The sequence below is a fragment of the Cherax quadricarinatus genome, chromosome 49 (assembly GCF_038502225.1).
Source record: "Cherax quadricarinatus isolate ZL_2023a chromosome 49, ASM3850222v1, whole genome shotgun sequence".
NCBI classification, from domain to species: Eukaryota; Metazoa; Arthropoda; class Malacostraca; order Decapoda; family Parastacidae; genus Cherax; species Cherax quadricarinatus.
The window spans coordinates 17,108,015-17,130,026 of record NC_091340.1 but is presented as its reverse complement, the minus strand read 5'-3'; the positions used below and the strand labels follow the sequence as shown (position 1 = coordinate 17,130,026).

The 22,012-nt window shown below is 40.1% G+C and overlaps 1 protein-coding gene across 3 annotated transcripts in view; it reads left to right on the top strand.

Annotated features, from left to right (window-relative positions):
* The window catches only part of LOC128697013 (E3 ubiquitin-protein ligase SH3RF3), a 264,822-nt gene that overhangs the window by 21,838 nt on the left and 220,972 nt on the right, over positions 1-22,012 (top strand). For all 3 annotated transcript variants that reach the window (XM_053788516.2, XM_053788514.2, XM_053788513.2), the window contains exon 4: positions 1,963-2,021. In XM_053788516.2, the coding sequence (XP_053644491.2) occupies positions 1,963-2,021 (59 nt within the window). The remainder of the gene's footprint in view (positions 1-1,962; positions 2,022-22,012) is intronic.

The window sequence follows — 22,012 nt, the reverse complement described above, 5'->3', positions numbered from 1 at the left end:
GTTATTGTAAATATTATTACAAAAGGAAATTGGATGTCTTTGCTCTTAAGTGAAACAAAGCTGAAGGGTGTAGGAGATTTTCAGTCTAGGGAAATAAATGGGATTAAATCAGGTATATATGAGAGAGTTAGAGCTAAGGAATGAGTAGTGGTAATGTTGAATGATCCGTTATGGGAGGAAAAGAGGTAATGTAAATGTATAAGTTCAAGGATTATGGGGTTTAAAATAAAGGTTGGTTCGACAAAGTGGGTTATACTATGTTTATGCACCTGGTGCAGAGATGAGCATAGAGGAGACAAAGATTTTGGGAATGGTGAATGTTTAGGGAGTTTTTAAACCAAGTGAGAGAGTAATTGTGCTGGCCATGGGCCAGGCTTGTCTGGTGCTTGCCTGGTCAACCAGGCTGTTGCTGCTGGAGGCCTGCTGCCCCACATATCTATCACAGCCTGGTTGATCTGGCACCTGGTGAAGATACTTGTCCAGTTTCCTCTTGAAGGCTTCTACTCTTGTTCCAGCTGTGTTTCTAATATCTTCTGGTAAGATGTTGAATAGTCTGGGACCCCGAATGTTGATAATGTTTCTTTATTGTTCATCCCCCCTGCACCCCTGCTCCTCACTGGGTTTGTTTTGCACTTCCTCCCATATTTCTCACTCCAGTATGTTGTTATGGCAGTGTGCAGATTTGGGACCAGGCCCTTGAGTACTTTCCAGGTATATATTATCATGTATCTTTCTCTCCTCCATTCCATTGAGTACATGTTCAAGACTTGAAGGCGTTCCCAGTAATTTAGGTGCTTTACTGGCTCAGTGAGCCGTAAACGATCTCCGTATTTGTTCCAGCTCTGATATTTCTCCTGCTTTGAATGTGACCATCAGCACTAAGCAATATTCTAAATGAGGGAGCACTAGCGATTTCAAGAGTTTCACCATTGGCATTATTTCCCTTGTTTTGAAAGTTCTCAGTACCAACCCTGTCATCTTTCTGGCTGTTGTGATCTTTGTTTTGTTATGGTCTTAAAGAAAAAGGTCAGCTGACATAATTATTCCCTGGTCTTTTTATGTGTTCATTTCATTCTATATGGTGACCCTCTTGAGTTTTGTACATAGTGTTCCTTTTGAGTTCTTCATTCTTTCCATACCTAAGCAGATGAAACTTATCACCATTGAACATCATGTTGTTCTCCACTGCCTACTGGAAAACCCTGCTTATGTCTTCCTGTAATTTTTCAGAAGTTTGTTGATTTAGGATATCGGAGGGTGGGTGTGGGAGGGAAGAGAAGCTATTGCTGGAACGATGAGGTAAAGAGTGGTAAGAGAGAAAAAGTTAGCATATGAGAGGTTTTACAAAGCAGAAGTGATATCAGGAGGGTGGAGTATATGGAGAGTGTAAAAAGAGTAAATGAGAGAGTGGGTGAGGCTCTGTCAATAATTTTTGCTGAGAATAAAAAGTTTTGGATTTAGAATAATATGTTGAGAAACCCTAGGGAATGAATGGATTTAACAGTTAAAAACAGAAGAGAGAAGTTATAGATGAGGTGGAGGTATTGAAGGGATGGAGATAATATTTTGAGCTGTTAAATGTTGATGGATAGAGGGAGGCAGTGATTTCATGCATAGGCCTCACCTTGTTCCATCAATATATACTTTACTTCTTTTTCAGTCTGCATTTTATTAACATAAAGCAAAATACTTTTATATTAAAAGTCCTAGTGCTGCAATTTATCTTATTTATGTACTTGTTGGTGTTTAATATCATCTTTGACCAAATTGGAATGAAGGACTTAATGGTTTCACCAGTTTCAGTCATGTGAGTTTTCCTCTGATTATATTTTCAAGGAACATTAAAATAGTTTATGCATATTAATATTATGTTAACTGTGTTTTAGACTTGCAATGTATGTATTATCCATTTTCACTTACACTGGACTTAAATTTTCATATGTATTTCATATTGTTTTTCAGGGATCAACTCTCCAGCCTTGTGCAAAAGCCCTTTATAATTATGAAAGAAAAGAAGCAAGGTATGTTTATATTGACATTGAATTCTACTTATCCAGGAACACCCTCCAGGTACCCATTATCAAAGTTGTAACATTTCAGAAGAACAAAAAGGAACAATACTATGGCCAACATCTTCAAAATACCCCTCCCTAACATATCCCAACATCTGCTCAATGTGCAAAAACTACATATCCATATGCTCATTGTCACAGACTTATTTCTTTCAACACATTGGCCTTCTCCCACTGAGGCCGGGTGACCAAAAAAAACAAACACTTTCAATGTCATTCAACACTTTCACCATCATTCATACATAATCACTCTTTGCAAAGGCTCTCAGATATGACAGTTCAGATGTCACTCCAAACAGCAAATATCCCAAACCCCTCCTTCAAAGTGCAGGCATTATACTTCCCACCTCCAGGACTCAAGTCCAGCAATCCGGTTTCCCTGAATTCCTTCACAAAATATTACCTTGCTCACACTCCAACAGCTCATTAAGTCCCGAACACCATTCGTCTCCATTCACTCCTATCTAACATGCTCACACATGCCTGCTGTATGTCCAAGCCCCTTGCTCACAAACCTCTTTTACACCCTCCCTCCAACTTTTCCTAGGATGACCCCTACCCCTCCTCCCCTCCACTACAGATTTACACACCCTCCAACTCATCCTATTTTGGTCCATCCTCTCTAAACGACCAAACCACCTCAACAACCCCTTCTCAGCCCTCCGAATAATACTTTTAGTAACTCCACACCTAATTTCCACACTACAAATTCTCAGCATATTTACACCGCACATTGCCCTTAGACATGAGATCTCCACTGCCTCCAGCCTCCTCCTTGTTGCAGCATTTACAATCCATGCTTCACACTCATATATAAGGGTTGGTACCACTATACTCTCATACATTCCCTTCTTTGCCTCCTTGGCTAATGTTCTTTGTCTCCACTGATGCCTCAATGCACCACCCACACTTTTTCCTTCATCAGTTCTGTGGTTTACCTTTATTATTTATTATTATTATCACACTGGCCGATTCCCACCAAGGCAGGGTGGCCTGAAAAAGAAAAACTTTCACCATCATTCACTCCATCACTGTCTTGCCAGAAGGGTGCTTTACACTACAGTTTTTAAACTGCAACATTAACACCCCTCCTTCAGAGTGCAGGCACTGACAAGTCTACTCCCAAATATCTGAACGCATTCACTTCTCCCATACTCCCTCCCTCAAATGTGATATTGAGTATAAGATTATATAGTTTTCCATATCTCGTAGACATGTGGAAAACAACATAATCTTATACTCAATACAGTAGACCCTCTCTTTTTGTCTATCTCCATTATCGTCAATTTCTGTTTTCGTTGATTTTTTCGTCGATATTTTAGTTCTGTTTTTGTCGATTTCCTCCGTTTTTGTCGATCATACGGAATCTGTCCAGTGCCCAGCGCATGCACAAAGCTGCCTCCCACACGCATTCTCAGGCAGTGTCGCGTTGTTTCTCGGTGAGTGAACATATCCTGCCAGGTCACATGAAACATTTCGTAATAATCCATTCTTTTTGGCACTTATTTATTGTGTGTGATGGCTAAATAAGCCACTGTGGCCCCAAAGAAAGCTCCTAGTGCCAGTCCTTTGGTAAAAAAAGTGAGGAACACCGTAGAAATGAAAAAAGAAATTGTTCAAAAATATGATAGTGGCATATGCATTTCTGAACTTGGCAGGATGTACGGGAAGGTGCAATCAACAATCAGCTCCATTGTGGCAAAGAGAAAAGAAATCATGTAAGCTGATGTTGTGAAAGGGGTGAATGCGATACCCAAACAGGGATCCCAAACAATTGAAGAAGTGGAGAAATTGTTGGTGTGGATCATGGAGAAAGAGTTAGCAGGAGATAGTGTTGCGCAGTCCATAATTTGTGAAAAGGCAAGGCAGTTGCATGATGATCTCATAAAGAAACTGCCTGAAATGAGTGCTGATGCTGGTGAATTTAAGGCCAGCAAAGGCTGGTTCGAAAAATTCAAGAAGCGAAGTGGTATACACACTGTATTAAGGGTGCCAGTTCTGATAAACAAGTGGCTGAAAAATTCATGTGGGAATTCAGAGGTTATGTAGAGGCTGAAAAATTCCAACCCGAACAAGTGTTCAATTGTGACGAAACAGGCCTGTTTTGGAAGAAAATGCTGAAGTGGGCCTATATTATGCAGGAGGAAAAGGCACTCCCAGGACACAAGCCTCTGAGAGACAGTCTAACACTCTTGTTGTGTGGTAATGCTAGTGGGGATTTCAAAGTGGAGCCTTTACTTTTGTATCACTCTGAAAATCCCAGAATGTTCAAGAATGTTCAAGAGTAAATTGTGTGTGATATGGAAGGCTAACAGTAGGGCATGAGTCACAAGGGAAATTTTCCTGGAATGATTGAATGAAGTGTTTGGCCCGAGTGTGAAGAAATACCTCCAGGATAATAAATTGCCAATCAAGTGCCTCCTGTTAATGGACAATGCTCCTGCTCATCCTCCAGACTTGGAAAACCAATTGTCTAAGGAATTCAGTTTTGTAACAGGGAAGTTCTTGCCTCCTAACATCACTCCTCTCACCCAGCGCATGGACCAGCAGATCAATGCAAACTTCAAAATGTTTCAGAGGTGCTTTGACATAACCTCAGACTCTGAATTGACCCTAAAAGAGTTCTGGAAGAATCACTTCAATATCTTCCACTGCATAGGCCTTATAGATAAGACTTGGCAGGGAGTGACTTCCAGGACGGTGAACTCTGCTTGGAGAAAATTGTGGCCAGATTGTGCCCAAAAGAAGGATTTTGAACGATTTGAGGCTGACCCTGTCGACCCTTCACCTGTTGTGCAATCAATTATGGCACTGGGGAATTCCATGGGGTTGGATGTGAGTTTGGAGGATGTGGAAGAGTTGGTGGAGGACCACAATGAAGAGCTAACAACTGATGAGCTAATGGAAAACATCTAATGCATTCTCCGTGCTACCCGATGAATGTGAGTCGACTACTGGGAATGTCACGAGGAATGACACCAAGGAAGGTAAGAATATTGTTGTCGTTGGGGATAGCCAGGTTAAATACATGGATAGGGCGTTCTGCTTGAAGGACATGAGTAGGAGACAGAGGGTTTGCTTTCCTGGGGCTGGGATGGAGGATATTGTTAGTCGTCTGGATGACATCATGAGAGGTAATGGGAGCAATCCTATTATCTGTCTCAGTGCTGGAGGCAACGATGTTGGCAGACGTAGGAGTGAGGACCTGATTAGCAGGTATAAGTCAGCAATAGAGATAATTAGGAGGAAGGGTGGGAACCCTGTCATGTGGTATTTTGCCAAGGAGAGGAGTTGGAAACGAATGCTTGTCCAGGGCAATTGGTGTCAATTGCTGGCTGGACAAATACAGTGGACCCTCGCATAACGTTATTAATCCATTCCTGAGAGCTCAATGTTAGGTGAAATTATCATTAGGCGAATTAATTTTCCCCATTAGAAATAATGAAAATGAAATTAATCCGTGCAAGACACCCAAAAGCATGAAAAAAAAAAATTTTTTACCACATGAAATATTTATTTTAATACAGTGGACCCCCGGTTAACGATATTTTTTCACTCCGTAAGTATGTTCAGGTGCCAGTACTGACCGAATTTATTCCCATAAGGAATATTGTGAAGTAGATTAGTCCATTTCAGACCCCCAAACATACACGTACAAACGCACTTACATAAATACACTTACATAATTGGTCGCATTCGGAGGTAATCGTTATGCGGGGGTCCACTGTACACACAAACTGAAGAAGACATGCACAGTTACATGACACTTACCTTTATTGAAGATCTGGTGATGATTGATGGGGTGGGAGGAGGGGAGAGTTTTGATAGTCTTAGTGTTTAGAAGGGGAATCCCCTTCCATTAGGAATTGAGGTGTCAAGTCCTTTTCCGGGGTTACTTCTCTTCTTCTTTTAATGCCTCTAGGACCAGCTTCAGAGTCACCGGACTTCTGTCGCACAACATATCTGTCCATTGAGGTCTGTACTTCTCGTTCCTTTATGACTTTCCTAAAGTGGTTCACAACATTGTCAGTGTACAGGTTGCCAACACGGCTTGCAATAGCTGTGTGAGGGTAATTTTCATCCATAAAGGTTTGCACTTCAAGCCACTTTCCTTAATCTTTGAAGTAGGCAACTTCTTAATTTCTCTCTCCCCTCCTCCAAAGCAGTTTCCTCAGGTGTGGCCTCTTGCTGTTGAAGATGATCTAGCAGCTCATCAGTGGTTAGTTCTTCATTGTCCTCCTCCACCAACTCTTCCACATCCTCCCCACTAACCTCCAACCCCAAAGACTTCCCCAATGCCACAATTGATTCCTCAACTGGCATACGCCTCTCAGGGTTAGCCTCAAATCCTTCAAAATCCCTTTGGTCTACACATTCTGGCCACAGTTTCTTCCAAGCAGAGTTCAAGGTCCTCTTAGTCACTCCCTCCCAAGCCTTACCTATAAGGTTTACACAATTAAGGATATTAAAGTGATCTCTCCAAAACTCTCTTAGTCAGTTGAGTTTCTGAGGTCACTACAAAGCACCTTTCAAACAGAGCTTTTGTGTACAGTTTTTTGAAGTTTGCAATGACCTGCTGGTCCATGGGCTGCAGGAGAGGAGTGATATTAGGAGGCAAAAACTTGGCCTTAATGAAGCTCATGTCCCCACAAAGTCGCTCTGCCAAGTCTGTAGGATGACCAGGGGCATTGCCTAACACCAGGAGGCACTTAAGGTCTAATTTATTTTCAATTAGGTAATTTTTCACAGTGGGGGCAAATGCATGGTGTAACCAGTCATAGAAAAAGTTCCTAGTGACCCATGCCTTACTGTTTGCCCTCCACAGCACACACAAATTAGCCTTGAGGATATTCTTTTGCCTGAATGCTCTGGGAGTTTCAGAGTGATACACCAATAAAGTCTTCACTTTGCAATCACCACTAGCATTGGCACACATTAACAGAGTAAGCCTGTCTTTCATAGGCTTATGTCCTGGGAGTGCCTTTTCCTCCTGAGTAATGTAGGTCCTGCCTGGCATTTTCTTCCAAAACAGGCCTGTTTCGTCACAATTAAACACCTGTTCAGGTTTCAGTCCTTCACTGTCTATGTACTCCTTGAATTTCTGCACATATTTTTCAGTTGCTTTGTGGTCCGAACTGGCAGCCTCACCATGCCTTATCACACTATGTATGCCACTACGCTTCTTAAATCTCTCAAGCCAACCTTTGCTGGCCTTAAATTCACTCACATCCTCACTAGTTGCAGGCATTTTTCTAATTAAATCCTTATGCAACTTCCTAGCCTTTTCACTTATGATCGCTTGAGAGATGCTATCTCCTGCTATCTGTTTTTCGTTTATCCACACCAATAACAGTCTCTCAACATCTTCTATCACTTGCGATCTCTGTTTCGAAAACAAAGTTGCACCTTTGGCAAGAACAGCTTCCTTGATTGCCGGTTTCTTGGACACAATAGTAACGATGGTTGATTGGGGTTTACTATACAACCTGGCCAGCTCGGAGACACGCACTCCACTTTCATACTTAGCAATGATCTCTTTCTTCATCTCCATAGTAATTCTTACCCTTATTCCTGTAGGGTTGGCAGTAGAATCTTTCTTGGGGCCCATGGTCACTCATATTGCAGGTGAAATCACTAGAAACGCTGTAATACAAAATGTTCTGATTGTATGCTTGGGTGTTACCACGGACGCTGGCTTGTAAACAATGCCACCGGCGGAAGAAGTGAGGCTGGCTCAGGCCGCACATGGACGCGTCTCTGACGAATCGCGTTGAGCGAGTCTTTTAGCGCTAGGCGAGGCAAAATTTTAGCGATAAAATGTATCGCTAGGCGGATTTAACGTTATGTGATGCCAACGTTAGGTTGGGGTCCACTGTACTGTAAGGAAAATGCTGTAACATTCATTGACAACTGGGACCTCTTCTATGGCAGAAATGACATGTATGCCAGGGATGGGGTTCACTTATCTAGGTCTGGGGTGGGGGCACTGGCAACTGCAGTGGAGGGAGTTGTTAAAACTTTAAACTAGGAATAGTTAGTGGTGTGGGTTTTGGTGGGAAAACAGTGAAGTCCCAGTGTAGTAATATGAGTACCAGGAGAACTAGTAATAGGCATAATGAGGTGGATATTGGAAAGCCAGTGACACTAGGCAACAAGGACAGTAATAGGTTTAGTTGAAAAACAGAAATGAGCAGGAAGGGTAAAGAAGTAGGAGGGTCTTTAAATATCTTTAAATATACATTATGCTAATTCCTGTAGTGCTAGCAATAAGATGGGTGAGTTGAGATTAGTTGCTAGTGCAGGTAATATTGATGTGTGTGCCATAACTGAGACGTGGTTTAATTCAAAGAGTCGGGACATGCCTGCAGAATGTCACATTCAGGGTTTTAAATTGTTCCAAGTAGATAGAAGTATCGGGAAGGGGGGTGGGGTGGCACTGTATGTCCAAGATCGCTTGAACTGTTGCATTAAAACGGGTATTAAGTCTGAAGTAACATACAGAGTCTGTTTGGATAGAATTTTCAGAGGGGCGTGAAAAATTGATTTTAGGTGTAATATACCGTCCCCCAAACTTAGATAGGGACCAAGGGAGACTACTATGGGAGGAAATTGTTAAGGCCACTAGGCACGATAACGTAGTAATTCTAGGAGACTTTAACTTTAGTCATATTGATTGGAATTTCTTGACTGGGAATTTAGAATCAAACAACTTCTTAAAAGTAATTCAGGATTGTTTTTTGAAGCAGTTTGTGACAGAGCCTACAATGGGAAATAACCTGCTTGACTTGGTTTTGGCAAACAAGGAAACCCTTGTAAATAATTTAGAAATTACAGAGGAACTCAGCACAAGCGTTCACAAATCAATTACCTTTAGCATTGAATGGAAGTATGATAGTAGGGATAATTCAGTAATGATCCCAGATTTTCATTTAGCAGATTACAATAGGCTTAGAGAACACTTATCATCTGTAGACTGGAGTAACGAAGAGAGCTATCAATATGACAGCTTTCTTAACACAATACATGCTGCCCAAAGGACATTTATCCCATATAAGGAAATTAGATCGAATAGAAATGACCCCAAATGGATGAATAATAGGCTCAAATATCTTTTAGGGCAGAAGAAAGGAATTTATAGGCGTATCAAAAGAGGTGAGGGTCATCTTATGAATCAGTATATTGACATTAAGAGGGACATTAAAAAGGGGGTAAGAAAAGCTAAACGGGACTATGAAATTAAAGTTGCTAGGGATTTGAAAACTAACCCAAAAAGTTTTTCCAGGTTTATAGAACAAAAGTTAGAGATAAGATAGGTCCCCTTAAAAATAACTCTGGGCATCTCACTGACAAGGAGAATGAAATGTGCTCTATTCTTAATAATTATTTTCTCTCGGTTTTTGCTCAAGAAGACACTGACAATATCCCAGTAATTAATTTTTATAGTGGGCTTGAAGATGATAAATTATACAACATCACAGTCACTAGCGAAATGGTTATCAAACAGATAGACCGGTTAAAGCAAAATAAATCCCCGGGCCCTGATGAACTGTTTTCAAGGACTCTTAACCCTTTGAGGGTCGACAGGCCCTCTCCGAAACTCGTTCTCAGGGTCGGCGAAATTTAAAAAAAAAAAATTATTTTCTCTTATGAAAAGATAGAGAATCTTTTCCCGATCATAAAGACACCAAAAGTTTGAAATTTGATAGAAAACTTACGGAATTATGCTCTCGCAAAGTTAGCGGTCTCTGCGATGTTTACGCATCGGCGATTTTGCCCACTTTGAGCCCCATTTTCGGCCAATTTCACTGTACTAGTCGACAAAAAACATGAATATTTCGCTAGAACTACTCCATTTTTTCTATCGAATGGGTGCAAGAAACCACCCATTTATGAAATTCAACTATCCAGTACAGTGGTCAGAATTTAGCAATTTTGCCAATTTCACACAAATTTCAAAAGATGCCAATTTCCGAATAGGGTCCAGAACAAACAAGAAAGACATTCCTGGCACTAAAATGACATTTCCTCTAGTCATTAGTCACGTCTCAAGGCCCCTCTTATATTCTTTTGCTTTCCACTTTGAATTTTTATTCTCACAAAAAATATAAGATTTACTGTTATGCAGACTACTGCATTAGTGTAAAAAATGGTATAAATATTATTGGTGCACTTGTGAAAGAATATTAGACTCACCAGTTGACGTGTATTGCATGCTTGGCACGATTTGTTTACTTTTGAAGTTTGGTAAAAATCGAACATTTCTGCTACTTTGAGCTCAATTTCAAGGCACCTTTCATTGTAAAACCAGTCAAAATCATCTCAATTTCTGTAATATGTCTTCCATTCTATAAAATGAGACCAAGAAAACTAGAATACAACAATAAATACCATACGAAAATACACTGCAAAGTCGCTGATTTATTCCAAAAAAATGGTCAAAGTTTTTTTTTTTCTCATTATGCACTGTGTGCTGCAGGATTTTTTTTAGACTGTGCACACTGACCACATAGACCCATTCTTTCAAATGAAGGCCTACCAGCTTTCTCCCACTAGATTTGAGGCCGCTAGAATTTATGCGTACTAGTACGTCAAAAACCCCTACGCGTAAGACGTACTAGTACGACCAAAACCCTCAAAGGGTTAAAGAGTGTAAAGTGGAACTCTGTGAACCTTTAACTAATATTTTTAATTTATCTCTTCAAACAGGTGTAGTGCCTGATATGTGGAAGATGGCTAATGTAATTCCTATTTTTAAAGCAGGGGACAAGTCGTTACCATCAAATTACCGCCCAATAAGCCTAACCTAATTGTAGGCAAATTACTAGAGTCACTTATAGCTGACTACCTCACCGGCAACTACCCGAACACGCTGTTCCTAGCTCCGACTAACCCATACGAAGTCTCCCTTATTATCAACGCACTAAAAAACAAGGCAGGAGATTTAAATACCTTACCACCCCTTATATACAAAAAAGTGTCACAAGTGCTATCACCAATCATTGCAACACTCTTTAACAAATCCATTGAATCCTCCACCTTCCCTACAGTACTCAAAATAGCAAGGGTCACCCCGATCCACAAAGGAGGAGACCAAACAGAGTTGAATAACTATAGGCCAATATCCAACTTACACCCTCTCTCAAAAATCTTCGAAAAATTAATTCATAAACGAATCTACTCCTACCTTATCTCCCAAAACATACTCAACCCCTACCAATTTGGATTCAGGCCTAATAAAAATACTAATGATGCTATTATACACATGCTAGAACATATATACACTGCAATAGAGAAAAAAGAAGTCCCACTGGGGATCTTCATTGACTTACGTAAAGCTTTTGATACAGTTGACCATGACTTGCTCCACGTAAAATTGTCACACTATGGTATAAGAGGGCACTCCCTCAACTACCTCAAGTCTTACCTCAGCAACAGAAGCCAATATGTGTATGCAAATGGGGCAAACTCTTCTGCACAACCAATTACAGTTGGTGTCCCACAGGGAAGTGTCCTTGGCCCTCTTCTCTTTCTCCTATACATAAATGACCTTCCAAATGCTTCGCAATTACTCAAACCCACACTATTTGCAGATGACACTACATACGTCTTCTCTCACCCGAGCCCAGTCACGCTAGCCAATACTGTAAATACCGAATTACAGAAAATATCTACCTGGATGAGGACTAACAAACTTACACTAAACATTGACAAAACCTACTTCATTCAGTTTGGTAACAGAGCTACAGATGTCCCTCTTAACATAATGATAAATGGATCACCTATCACAAAACTAACAGAGGGAAAATTCTTAGGAATCCACCTTGATAATAGACTCAAATTTCATACACATATACATCAAATTTCTAAGAAAATTTCCAAGACTGTAGGCATACTATCGAAGATACGGTACTATGTTCCACAGTCAGCCCTCCTGGCCCTATATCACTCTCTTATTTACCCCTATCTCACCTATGGAATTTGTGCATGGGGCTCAACAACAATTAACCATCTCAGACCACTAATTACCCAACAAAAGGCTGCAGTTAGAATGATAACAAATTCTCACTACAGGCAGCACACTCCACCAATATTCAATACACTAAACCTACTCACCATACAAAACATCCATACTTATTACTGCACCTATTACATACATAGAACACTTAACTCTGATATTAACCCTCCCCTCAAACATCTCCTTGCCAACCTCAACAGAACACATGACCATAACACAAGGCACAGATCACTCTTTGATGTTCCTCGTGTCCATCTCACACTATGCAAAAACTCAATGCACATAAAAGGCCCTAAAATCTGGAATTCATTACCTGTAAATATAAAAGAAACACAACCTGTTTATAAATTCAAGTCTCTTCTCAAAGATTACTTACTCACCCAAAACCAAATAAATACTGAATAACTGAACATTATAAATTGTATATCTTAAATGTTTCTCACAATTATATCACATAAATGTTAAACCTAAAACCCAATCTAACTTTATTATTTTTAAATACACTACCTAACAGAATCACTACCTAACTGAATGCAACTATATGACCTGTCTTTGTAATACTCACTTGTGCTTTATAGTTATCTGTTTACATTAATGTTTTATCACTGATTTCATCATTGCTTAGTAGCAGCGCTGTATAGTCCTTGTGGCTTAGCGCTTCTTTTTGATTATAATAATAATAATAATCATTGCTTAGTTAATCTTAAGTTAATTTTAAGCCAGCCCGTAATGCTATGCATAGTATAAGTGGCTTTGGCATACTGCTCTTATCTGTATTTTTTTGTACCTCTGTATGTGTGCACAAATTGGAAATAAATAAAAAAAATAAATAAAAAAAAATAATGTAAGAAGCCATCTCGATAGACATAATTTGATTAATGATACTCAACATGGTTTCACCAGGGGCCATTCCTGCCTAACTAATTTATTAACCTTCTTCAGCAAAGCTTTTGAGGCCATTGATCAGGATAAAAAATTTGATATTGTTTATTTAGATTTTAGTAAGGCTTTTGGTAGAGTACCACCTCAGAGACTGTTGAAGAAAGTGGCTGCTCATGGCATTGGGGAGAAAATGCTGTCATGGATCGAGTCATGGCTCACTAATAGGAAGCAGAGAGTGTGCATAAATGGGGTTAAATCTGAGTGGGGATCTGTAACAAGTGACGTTCTGCAGGGATCAGTTTTAGGCCCATTGTTTATAATACAGAGGACCCCTGAGTTTCGTGATTAATTCGTTCCAGAGAGCCTCCCGAAAGTTGAAATTCACGAAACTCGAAACTATTTTCCCCATAAAATTAATCCGTTCCAGACACCCAAAAATATTAAAATAAAATATTTTTTTTAAAATTAAATAAAGATTTACATACTGAAAAAATCAGAAATCAAGTGCATGCATATAAACAAAAATAATAATAATATTACACTTACCTTTACTGAAGACTTCTGGGTGGATGGAAGACAGGAGGAGGGGATAGGAGGAAGGTGTACACTATTGTTTAGAAGGAGAATCTCCTTCCATTAGGACTTCAGGTAGCAAGTCCTTTTCTGGGGTTACTTCCCTTCTTCTTTTAATGCCACTGGGAACAACTTGAGAGTCACTGGACCCCTGTCGCACAAAATATCTGTCCAGAGAGGTCTGTTTCTGGCATTTCTTTATGATTTGCCTGAAGTGGGACAAGATTTTGTCACTGAACATGTTGCAGATATGGCTTGTTTCAGCTTGGTCAAGGTGATACTTTTCAACAAAACTTTGCAACTCATTCCACTTCGAACATATGTCCTTAATCACCGAAGAAGGCACCTCCTTTTCTCTCTTTTCCTCCTCCTCTGAAGCAAGTTCTTCAGCTGTGGTCTGATGCTGTTCCAGTTGAAGCTCTTGCAGTTCGTCAGTGGTTAGCTCTTCCCTGTGGTCCTCCACCAACTCTTCCACATCCCCGTCACTCACCTCCAACCCCATGGACTTGCCCAATGCCACAACACCTTCCACAACAGGCAGAGGGTTGGCAGGGTCAGGGTCTGCCTCAAACCCTTCACAATCCCTCTGGATCATGTTCTTTGCTTTCTTTACCAAAGGGCATGCACTAGCTTTCCTTGGGCCCATGGTGACTTATTTAGCAGTTGCAATCACAAAAAATAATGGATTATTATGTATGAACTTTCGGGGTGATGGTCACGTGTTGGTAAACAATGGCACACTGAGCGTGAATGGCATGGGAGACTGGCTTTGTGTGCGCGGTGATGGGTGGACGGGTACCGGATGGTCACCGAATCACGAGTCTAATCACGAAACTTGAGGCCAAATTTTGCCGAAAAAACTTGCCGAAAGTTGAATTTCACGAAAGTCGATGCTGCCGAAACTCGAGGGTCCACTGTATATATAAACGACCTTGACGAGGGAATTACTAGTGACATGAGCAAATATGCTGATGACACGAAGATAGCTAGGATAATCAATTCAGACGTTGATGTCTCACAACTTCAGGAGGATTTAGACAAACTCAATTCGTGGTCAGAAAAGTGGCAGATGCAGTTCAATGTAGATAAATGGAAAGTTCTAAAGCTCGGAAATGTCCATAACCCTAGCACCTACCAGCTTAATAATGTTGAACTTAGCCGTATAGAATGTGAAAAGGATTTGGGGGTTATGGTAAGCAGCAACCTTAAACCAAGACAGCAGTGCCTAAGCGTGCATAATAAAGCAAATCGATTGCTGGGATTTATATCAAGAAGTGTAAGCAACAGAAGTCCAGCGGTTATACTTCAGCTTTATACAAAAAAGCATCACAAGTACTATCACCAATCATTGCAACACTCTTTAACAAATCCATTGAATCCTCCACCTTCCCTACAGTACTCAAAATAGCAAGGGTCACCCCGATCCATAAAGGAGGAGACCAAACAGAGTTGAATAACTATAGGCCAATATCCAATTTACACCCTCTCTCAAAAATCTTCGAAAAATTAATTCATAAACGAATCTACTCCTACCTCATCTCCCAAAACATTCTCAACCCCTGCCAATTTGGATTAAGGCCTAATAAAAATACTAATAATGCTATTATACACATGCTAGAACATATATACAATGCAATAGAGAAAAAAGAAGTCCCACTGGGGATCTTCATTGACTTACGTAAAGCTTTTGATACAGTTGACCATGACTTGCTCCACGTAAAATTGTCACACTATGGTATTAGAGGGCACTCCCTCAACTACCTCAAGTCTTACCTCATCAACAGAAGCCAATATGTGTACGCAAATGGGGCAAGCTCTTCCGCACAACCAATTACAGTTGGTGTCCCACAGGGAAGTGTCCTTGGCCCTCTTCTCTTTCTCCTATACATAAATGACCTACCAAATGCTTCGCAATTACAGTGGACCCCCGCATAGCGACCTTAATCCGTGCAAGAGGGCTGGCTGTTATGCGAAATGTTCGGTATGCGAATGAATTTTCCCCATAAGAAATAATGGAAATCAAATTAATCCGTGCAAGACACCCAAAAGTATGAAAAAAAAAAAATTTTACCACAGGAAATGTTAATTTTAATACACACAAACTGAAAAAGGCATGCACAATTACATGACACTTACTTTTATTGAAGATCTGGTGATGATTGATGGGATGGGAGGAGGGGAGAGAGAGTGTTAGTGTTTAGAAGGGGAATCCCCTTCCATTAAGACTTGAGATGTCGAGTCCTTTTCTGGGGTTACTTCCCTTCTTCTTTTAATGCCACTAGGACCAGCTTCAGAGTCACTGGACTTCTTTCGCACAACATATCTGTCCATAGTGGCCTGTACCTCTCGTTCCTTTATGATTTGTCTAAAGTGGTTCACAACATTGTCATTGTAAAAGTCACCAGCACGGCTTGCAATAGCTGTGTGAGGGTGATTTTCATCAAAAAAGGTTTGCACTTCAAGCCATTTTGCACACATTTCCTTAATCTTTGTAGTAGGCAATTCCTTCAATTTCTCTCTCCCCTCCTTTGAACCAGTTTCCCCAGGTCTGGCCTCTTGCTCTTGAAGTTGATCTATCAGCTCATCAGTGGTTAGTTCTTCATTGTCCTCCTCCACCAACTCTTCCACATCCTCCCCACTAACCTCCAACCCTAAGGACTTCCCCAATGCCACAATTGATTCCTCAACTGGTATACTCCTCTCAGGGTTAGCCTCAAACCCTTCAAAATCCCTTTTGTCTACACATTCTGGCCACAGTTTCTTCCAAGCAGAGTTCAAGGTCTTCTTAGTCACTCCCTCCCAAGCCTTACCTATAAGGTTTATACAATTGAGGATATTAAAGTGATCTCTCCAAAACTCTCTTAGAGTCAGTTGAGTTTCTGAGGTCACTACAAAGCACCTTTCAAACAGAGCTTTTGTGTACAGTTTTTTGAAGTTTGCAATAACCTGCTGGTCCATGGGCTGCAGGAGAGGAGTGGTATTAGGAGGCAAAAACTTCACCTTAATGAAGCTCATGTCCCCATAAAGTCGCTCTGCCACGTCTGTAGGATGACCAGGGGCATTGTCTAACACCAGGAGGCACTTAAGTTCTAATTTCTTTTCAGTTAGGTAATCTTTGACATTGGGGGCAAATGCATGGTGTAACCAGTTATAGAAAAAGTCCCTAGTGACCCATGCCTTACTGTTTGATCTCCACAGCACACACAAATTATCCTTGAGGACATTCTTTTGCCTGAACGCTCTGGGAGTTTCAGAGTGATACACTAATAAAGGCTTAACTTTGCAATCACCACTAGCATTGGAACACATCAACAAAGTAAGCCTGTCTTTCATAGGCTTATGTCCTGGGAGTGCCTTTTCTTCCTGAGTAATGTAGGTCCTGCTTGGCATTTTCTTCCAAAACAGGCCTGTTTCATCACAATTAAACACTTGTTCAGGTTTCAGTCCTTCAGTTTCTATGTACTCCTTGAATTCCTGCACATATTTTTCAGCCGCTTTGTGGTCCGAACTGGCAGCCTCACCATGCCGTATCACACTATGTATGCCACTACGCTTCTTAAATCTCTCAAACCAACCTTTGCTGGCCTTAAATTCACTCACATCATCACTAGTTGCAGGCCTTTTTTTAATTAAATCCTCATGCAACTTCCTAGCCTTTTCGCTTATGATAGCTTGAGAAACGCTATCTCCTGCTAGCTGTTTTTCATTTATCCACACCAATAAGAGTCTCTCAACATCTTCCATCACTTGCGATCTCTGTTTCGAAAACACAGTTAAACCTTTGGCAAGAACAGCTTCCTTGATTGCCTTTCTGTTGCCCACAATAGTAGAGATGGTTGATTTGGGTTTCTTGTACAACCTGACCAGGTCGGTGATACGCACTCCACTTTCATACTTATCAATGATCTCTTTCTTCATCTCTATTGGAATTCTAACCCTTATTGCTGTAGGGTTGGAACTAGAAGCTTTCTTGGGGCCCATGGTCACTTATTTTCCAGAAACAGCACCGAAAACACTGTAATAATACGAAATATTCCGATTGTATGCTTGAATGTTACCGCGGAGGCTGGCTGGTAAACAATGCCACCGGCGGAACATATGAGGCTGGCTCAGGCCGCACATTGGACGCGTCTCGGACGAAGGGCGCTGAGCGGGTTTTTGGGCGGTATGCAAGGCAAAATTTTAGCGATCAAAGCGTCCGGTATGCGGATTGTCCGTTATGCAAGGCGTCCGGTATGCGGGGGTCCACTGTACTCAAACCCACACTTTTTGCAGATGACACTACATACGTCTTCTCTCACCCGAGCCCAGTCACGCTAGCCAATACTGTAAACACCGAATTACAGAAAATATCTACCTGGATGAGGACTAACAAACTTACACTGAACATTGACAAAACCTACTTCATTCAGTTTGGTAACAGAGCTACAGATGTACCTCTTAACATAACGATAAACGGATCACCTATCACAAAGCTAACAGAGGGAAAATTCTTAGGAATCCACCTCGATAATAGACTCAAATTTCATACACATGTACAACAAATTTCTAAGAAAATTTCCAAGACTGTAGGCATACTATCGAAGATACGGTACTATGTTCCACAGTCAACCCTCCTGGCCCTTTATCACTCTCTTATTTACCCCTATCTCACCTATGGAATTTGTGCATGGGGCTCAACAACAATTAACCATCTCAGACCACTAATTACCCAACAAAAGGCTGCAGTTAGAATGATAACAAATTCTCACTACAGGCAACACACTCCACCAATATTCAAAACACTCAACCTACTCACCATACAAAACATCCATACTTATTATTGCACCTATTACATACATAGAACACTTAACTCTGATATTAACCCTCCCCTCAAACATCTCCTTGCCAACCTCAACAGAACACATGACCATAACACAAGGCACAGATCACTCTTTGATGTTCCTCGTGTCCATCTCACGCTATGCAAAAACTCAGTGCACATAAAAGGCCCTAAAATCTGGAATTCATTACCTGTAAATATAAAAGAAACACTACCTGTTTACAAATTCAAGTCTCTTCTCAAAGTTCACTTACTCATTCAAAACCAAATAAATACTGAATAACTGAACCTTATAAATTGTATATCCAAAATGTTACTCACAATTATATCACATAAATGTTAAACCTAGGACCCAGTCTAACTTTGTTATTTTTTTAAATACACTACCTAACAGAATACTCCATTCTACTGAATGAACAGCAATGCAAGCAACCATATGAGCTGTCTTTGTAATACTCATTTGTGCTTTATAGTTATCTGTTTACAATAATGTCTTATCACTGATTTAATCATTGCTTAGTTAATCTTAAGTTAATTTTAAGCCAGCCCGTAATGCTATGCATATAAGTGGCTTTGGCATGCTGCTCTTACCTGTATTTTTTGTTTTTTTTGTACCTCTGTATGTATGCTTAAATTTCTAAATAAGGCCTCACCTAGATTATGCAGCTCAGTTCTGGTCTCCATATTACAGAATGGACATAAATTCATTAGAAAACATTCAGCGTAGAATGACTAAATTAAAACATAGCATTAGAAATCTTCCTTATGAGGAAAGATTGAAAACCCTTAAATTACATTCACTTGTTAGACGAAGAATGAGGGGTGACGTGATCAAAGTGTATAAGTGGAAGATGGGTATTAATAAAGGGGATATTAGTAAGGTCTTGAGGATATCTCTCCAGGAGAGAACCCGCAGTAATGGATTCAAATTGGACAAGTTTAGATTTAGAAGGGATGTAGAAAAGTATTGGTTTGGAAATAGGGTAGTTGATGAGTGTAACAGTCTACCTAGTTGGGTTATTGAGGCTAAAACCTTGGGTAGTTTCAAATATAGGTTTAGAAGCTGTAGTGTAACGCACCCTTCTGGCAAGACAGTGATGGAGTGAATGATGGTGAAAGTTTTTCTTTTTCGGGCCACCCTGACTTGGTGGGAATCGGCCAGTGTGTTATTAATAATAATAATAAAAATACATGAGTGAGAGGGGTTGGTTTTGAGTGGGAGTTGTATATGAGAGTGGATAGAGTTATCAGAGCTTATTTCTTGGGTGGCTTTGAAAATTGGGTTGGGCAAATGTTTTGTTAGTGGGATGGATTGTAAAGGACCTGCCAAGTATGGGCCAACAGGCCTGCTGCAGTGTTCCTCCTTTCTTATATTCTTATGTTCTTAAGAGCTTCATCTGCAACAGCAACAGACCACAGCTGAGGAAATTGCTTCAGAGGAGGTGGAAGAGAGATGGAAGAAAGTGCATTCTTCAAAGATTAAGGAGATTTGCACAATGTGGACTAAAGTGCATTCATTTGTGGAGGACCATCACCCTGAGAAAGCTGTTGCAGTCTGTGCTGGCGACTTTTACAATGACAATACCATGTCCCATTTTAGGCAAATATTAAAGAGACACCAGACACAGACATATCTGGACAGATATTTTGTGAGACAGGGGTCCAGTGACTCTCAAGCTGGTCCTAGTGGTATTAAAAAACAAAGGAGGGAAGTGACCCCAGATAAGGACTTGGTACCTACAGTCTTTATGGAGGGGAATTTCCCTTCCAAAGAATAACCTCTTCCCTTTCCCCTCCTCCCTGTCTTTCATCCATCAACAACAGCCATCAATGAAGGTAAGTGTCATGTTGAATGTTCATTCTTTTGTGCATGTAAATCTGTCTTTAAGGTAAAAAAAATTTTTTTTTCTTAATACTTCTGGGTGTCTGGAATGTATTAATTTGATTTACGTTATTTCTTACGTTATTTCGATTTCAGTTTTTACCGATCGCTCTCGAACGGATTAAACATGAAAACCGAGGATCCACTGTATCTGTAATCCTCACAACTATTAAAGTACTGAATGTATCCACATTATGTTAATATGCTAGAACCACCCTCATTATCTGCTATTGTAATCAAACCTGTAATTCGAAAAACAATTAGCCCTTTGGGGGTCGGCAGGTCCTCTCAGAGACTTGTTCTCAGGGTCGGTCAAATTTCAGAAAAAAAAAAAATTATTCGTTCTTATGAAAAGATAGAGAATCTCTTCCCAATCATAATGACACCAAAAGTATGAAATTTGATGGAAAACTTACGGAATTATGCTCTCGCGAAGTTAGCGGTCTCGACGATGTTTACGCATCGGCAATTTTGCCCACTTTGAGCCATATTTTCGGCCAGTTCCAGTGTACTAGTTGACAGAGATCATAACTATTTCGCTCAGAGCTCCATTTCTTCTATCGAATGAGTACAAGAAACCACCCATTTACCAATTTCAACTATCCAATACAGTGGTCAGAATTTAGCAATTTTGCCAATTTCACACAAATTTCAAAATATGCTAATTTCTGAATAGGGTCTAGAATAAGCAAGAAAAACATTCCTGGCACTAAAATAACAAGTTCTCTGTTTGTTAGTCACATCCCCAGGCCCCTCTTATATTTCTTTGGCTTTCCACTTTGAATTTTTATTACAAAAAAAATAAGATTTACTGTTATGCAGACTACTGCATTAGTGTAGAAATGGTATAAATAATATCAGAGCACTTGTGAAAGAATATTAGACTCACCAGTTAATGTGTATTGGACGCTTGGCATGATTTGTTTACTTTTGAACTTTGGTAAATATCGAACATTTCTGCTACTTTGAGCTCAATTTCAAGGTACTTTTCATTGTTAAACCAGTCAAAATCGTCTCAATTTCTGTAATATGTCTTCCATTCTATAAAATGAGACCAAGAAAACTAGAATACAACAATAAATACCATTCGAAAATGCAGTGCAAAGTCGCTGTTTTAATCCAAAAACACGGTCAAAGTTTTTTTTTTCTCATGCACTGTGTGCTGCAGGATTTTTTTTATACTGTGCACACTGACCACATAGACCCATTCTTTCATATGTAGGCCTACCAGCTTTCTCTCACTAGATTTGAGGGCGCTAGAATTTAGGCGTACTAGTATGTCAAAAACCCTGGGTCGTAAGCTGTACTAGTACGTCCAAAACCCACAAAGGGTTAAACTTGATAAAAGCCATATAGCATGGCTAAGCCACCATTGGCTGCATACTCATGGTTAAGCCACCACTGGCTGTAATTTTATGTTTACAACCACCTAAGAGACTATATATATACATTCAGTTAGTCATTACCTTATTAATATGCTCTGCATATTAAGGGGCTTTCAGCATGCACACTTAAATATCATTCACATTTGTGCAAACTTTGTATCATGCTGCAGTAAAGAATCTGAATCTGTCTGGAACAATACACAAATAACCTGATAGCACTAACGTCCCACATCATAAAAATCTTTGATAGGGTGTTAGGTAAGACACATATGCAACAGTTATTTATCTTTATTTTGAAACATTTTGCCTACGCAGTAGGCTTCTTCAGTTGAGTACAGAAAAAGTTGATAGAAGCAGAAGAGACGTGAAGACAATGTAATC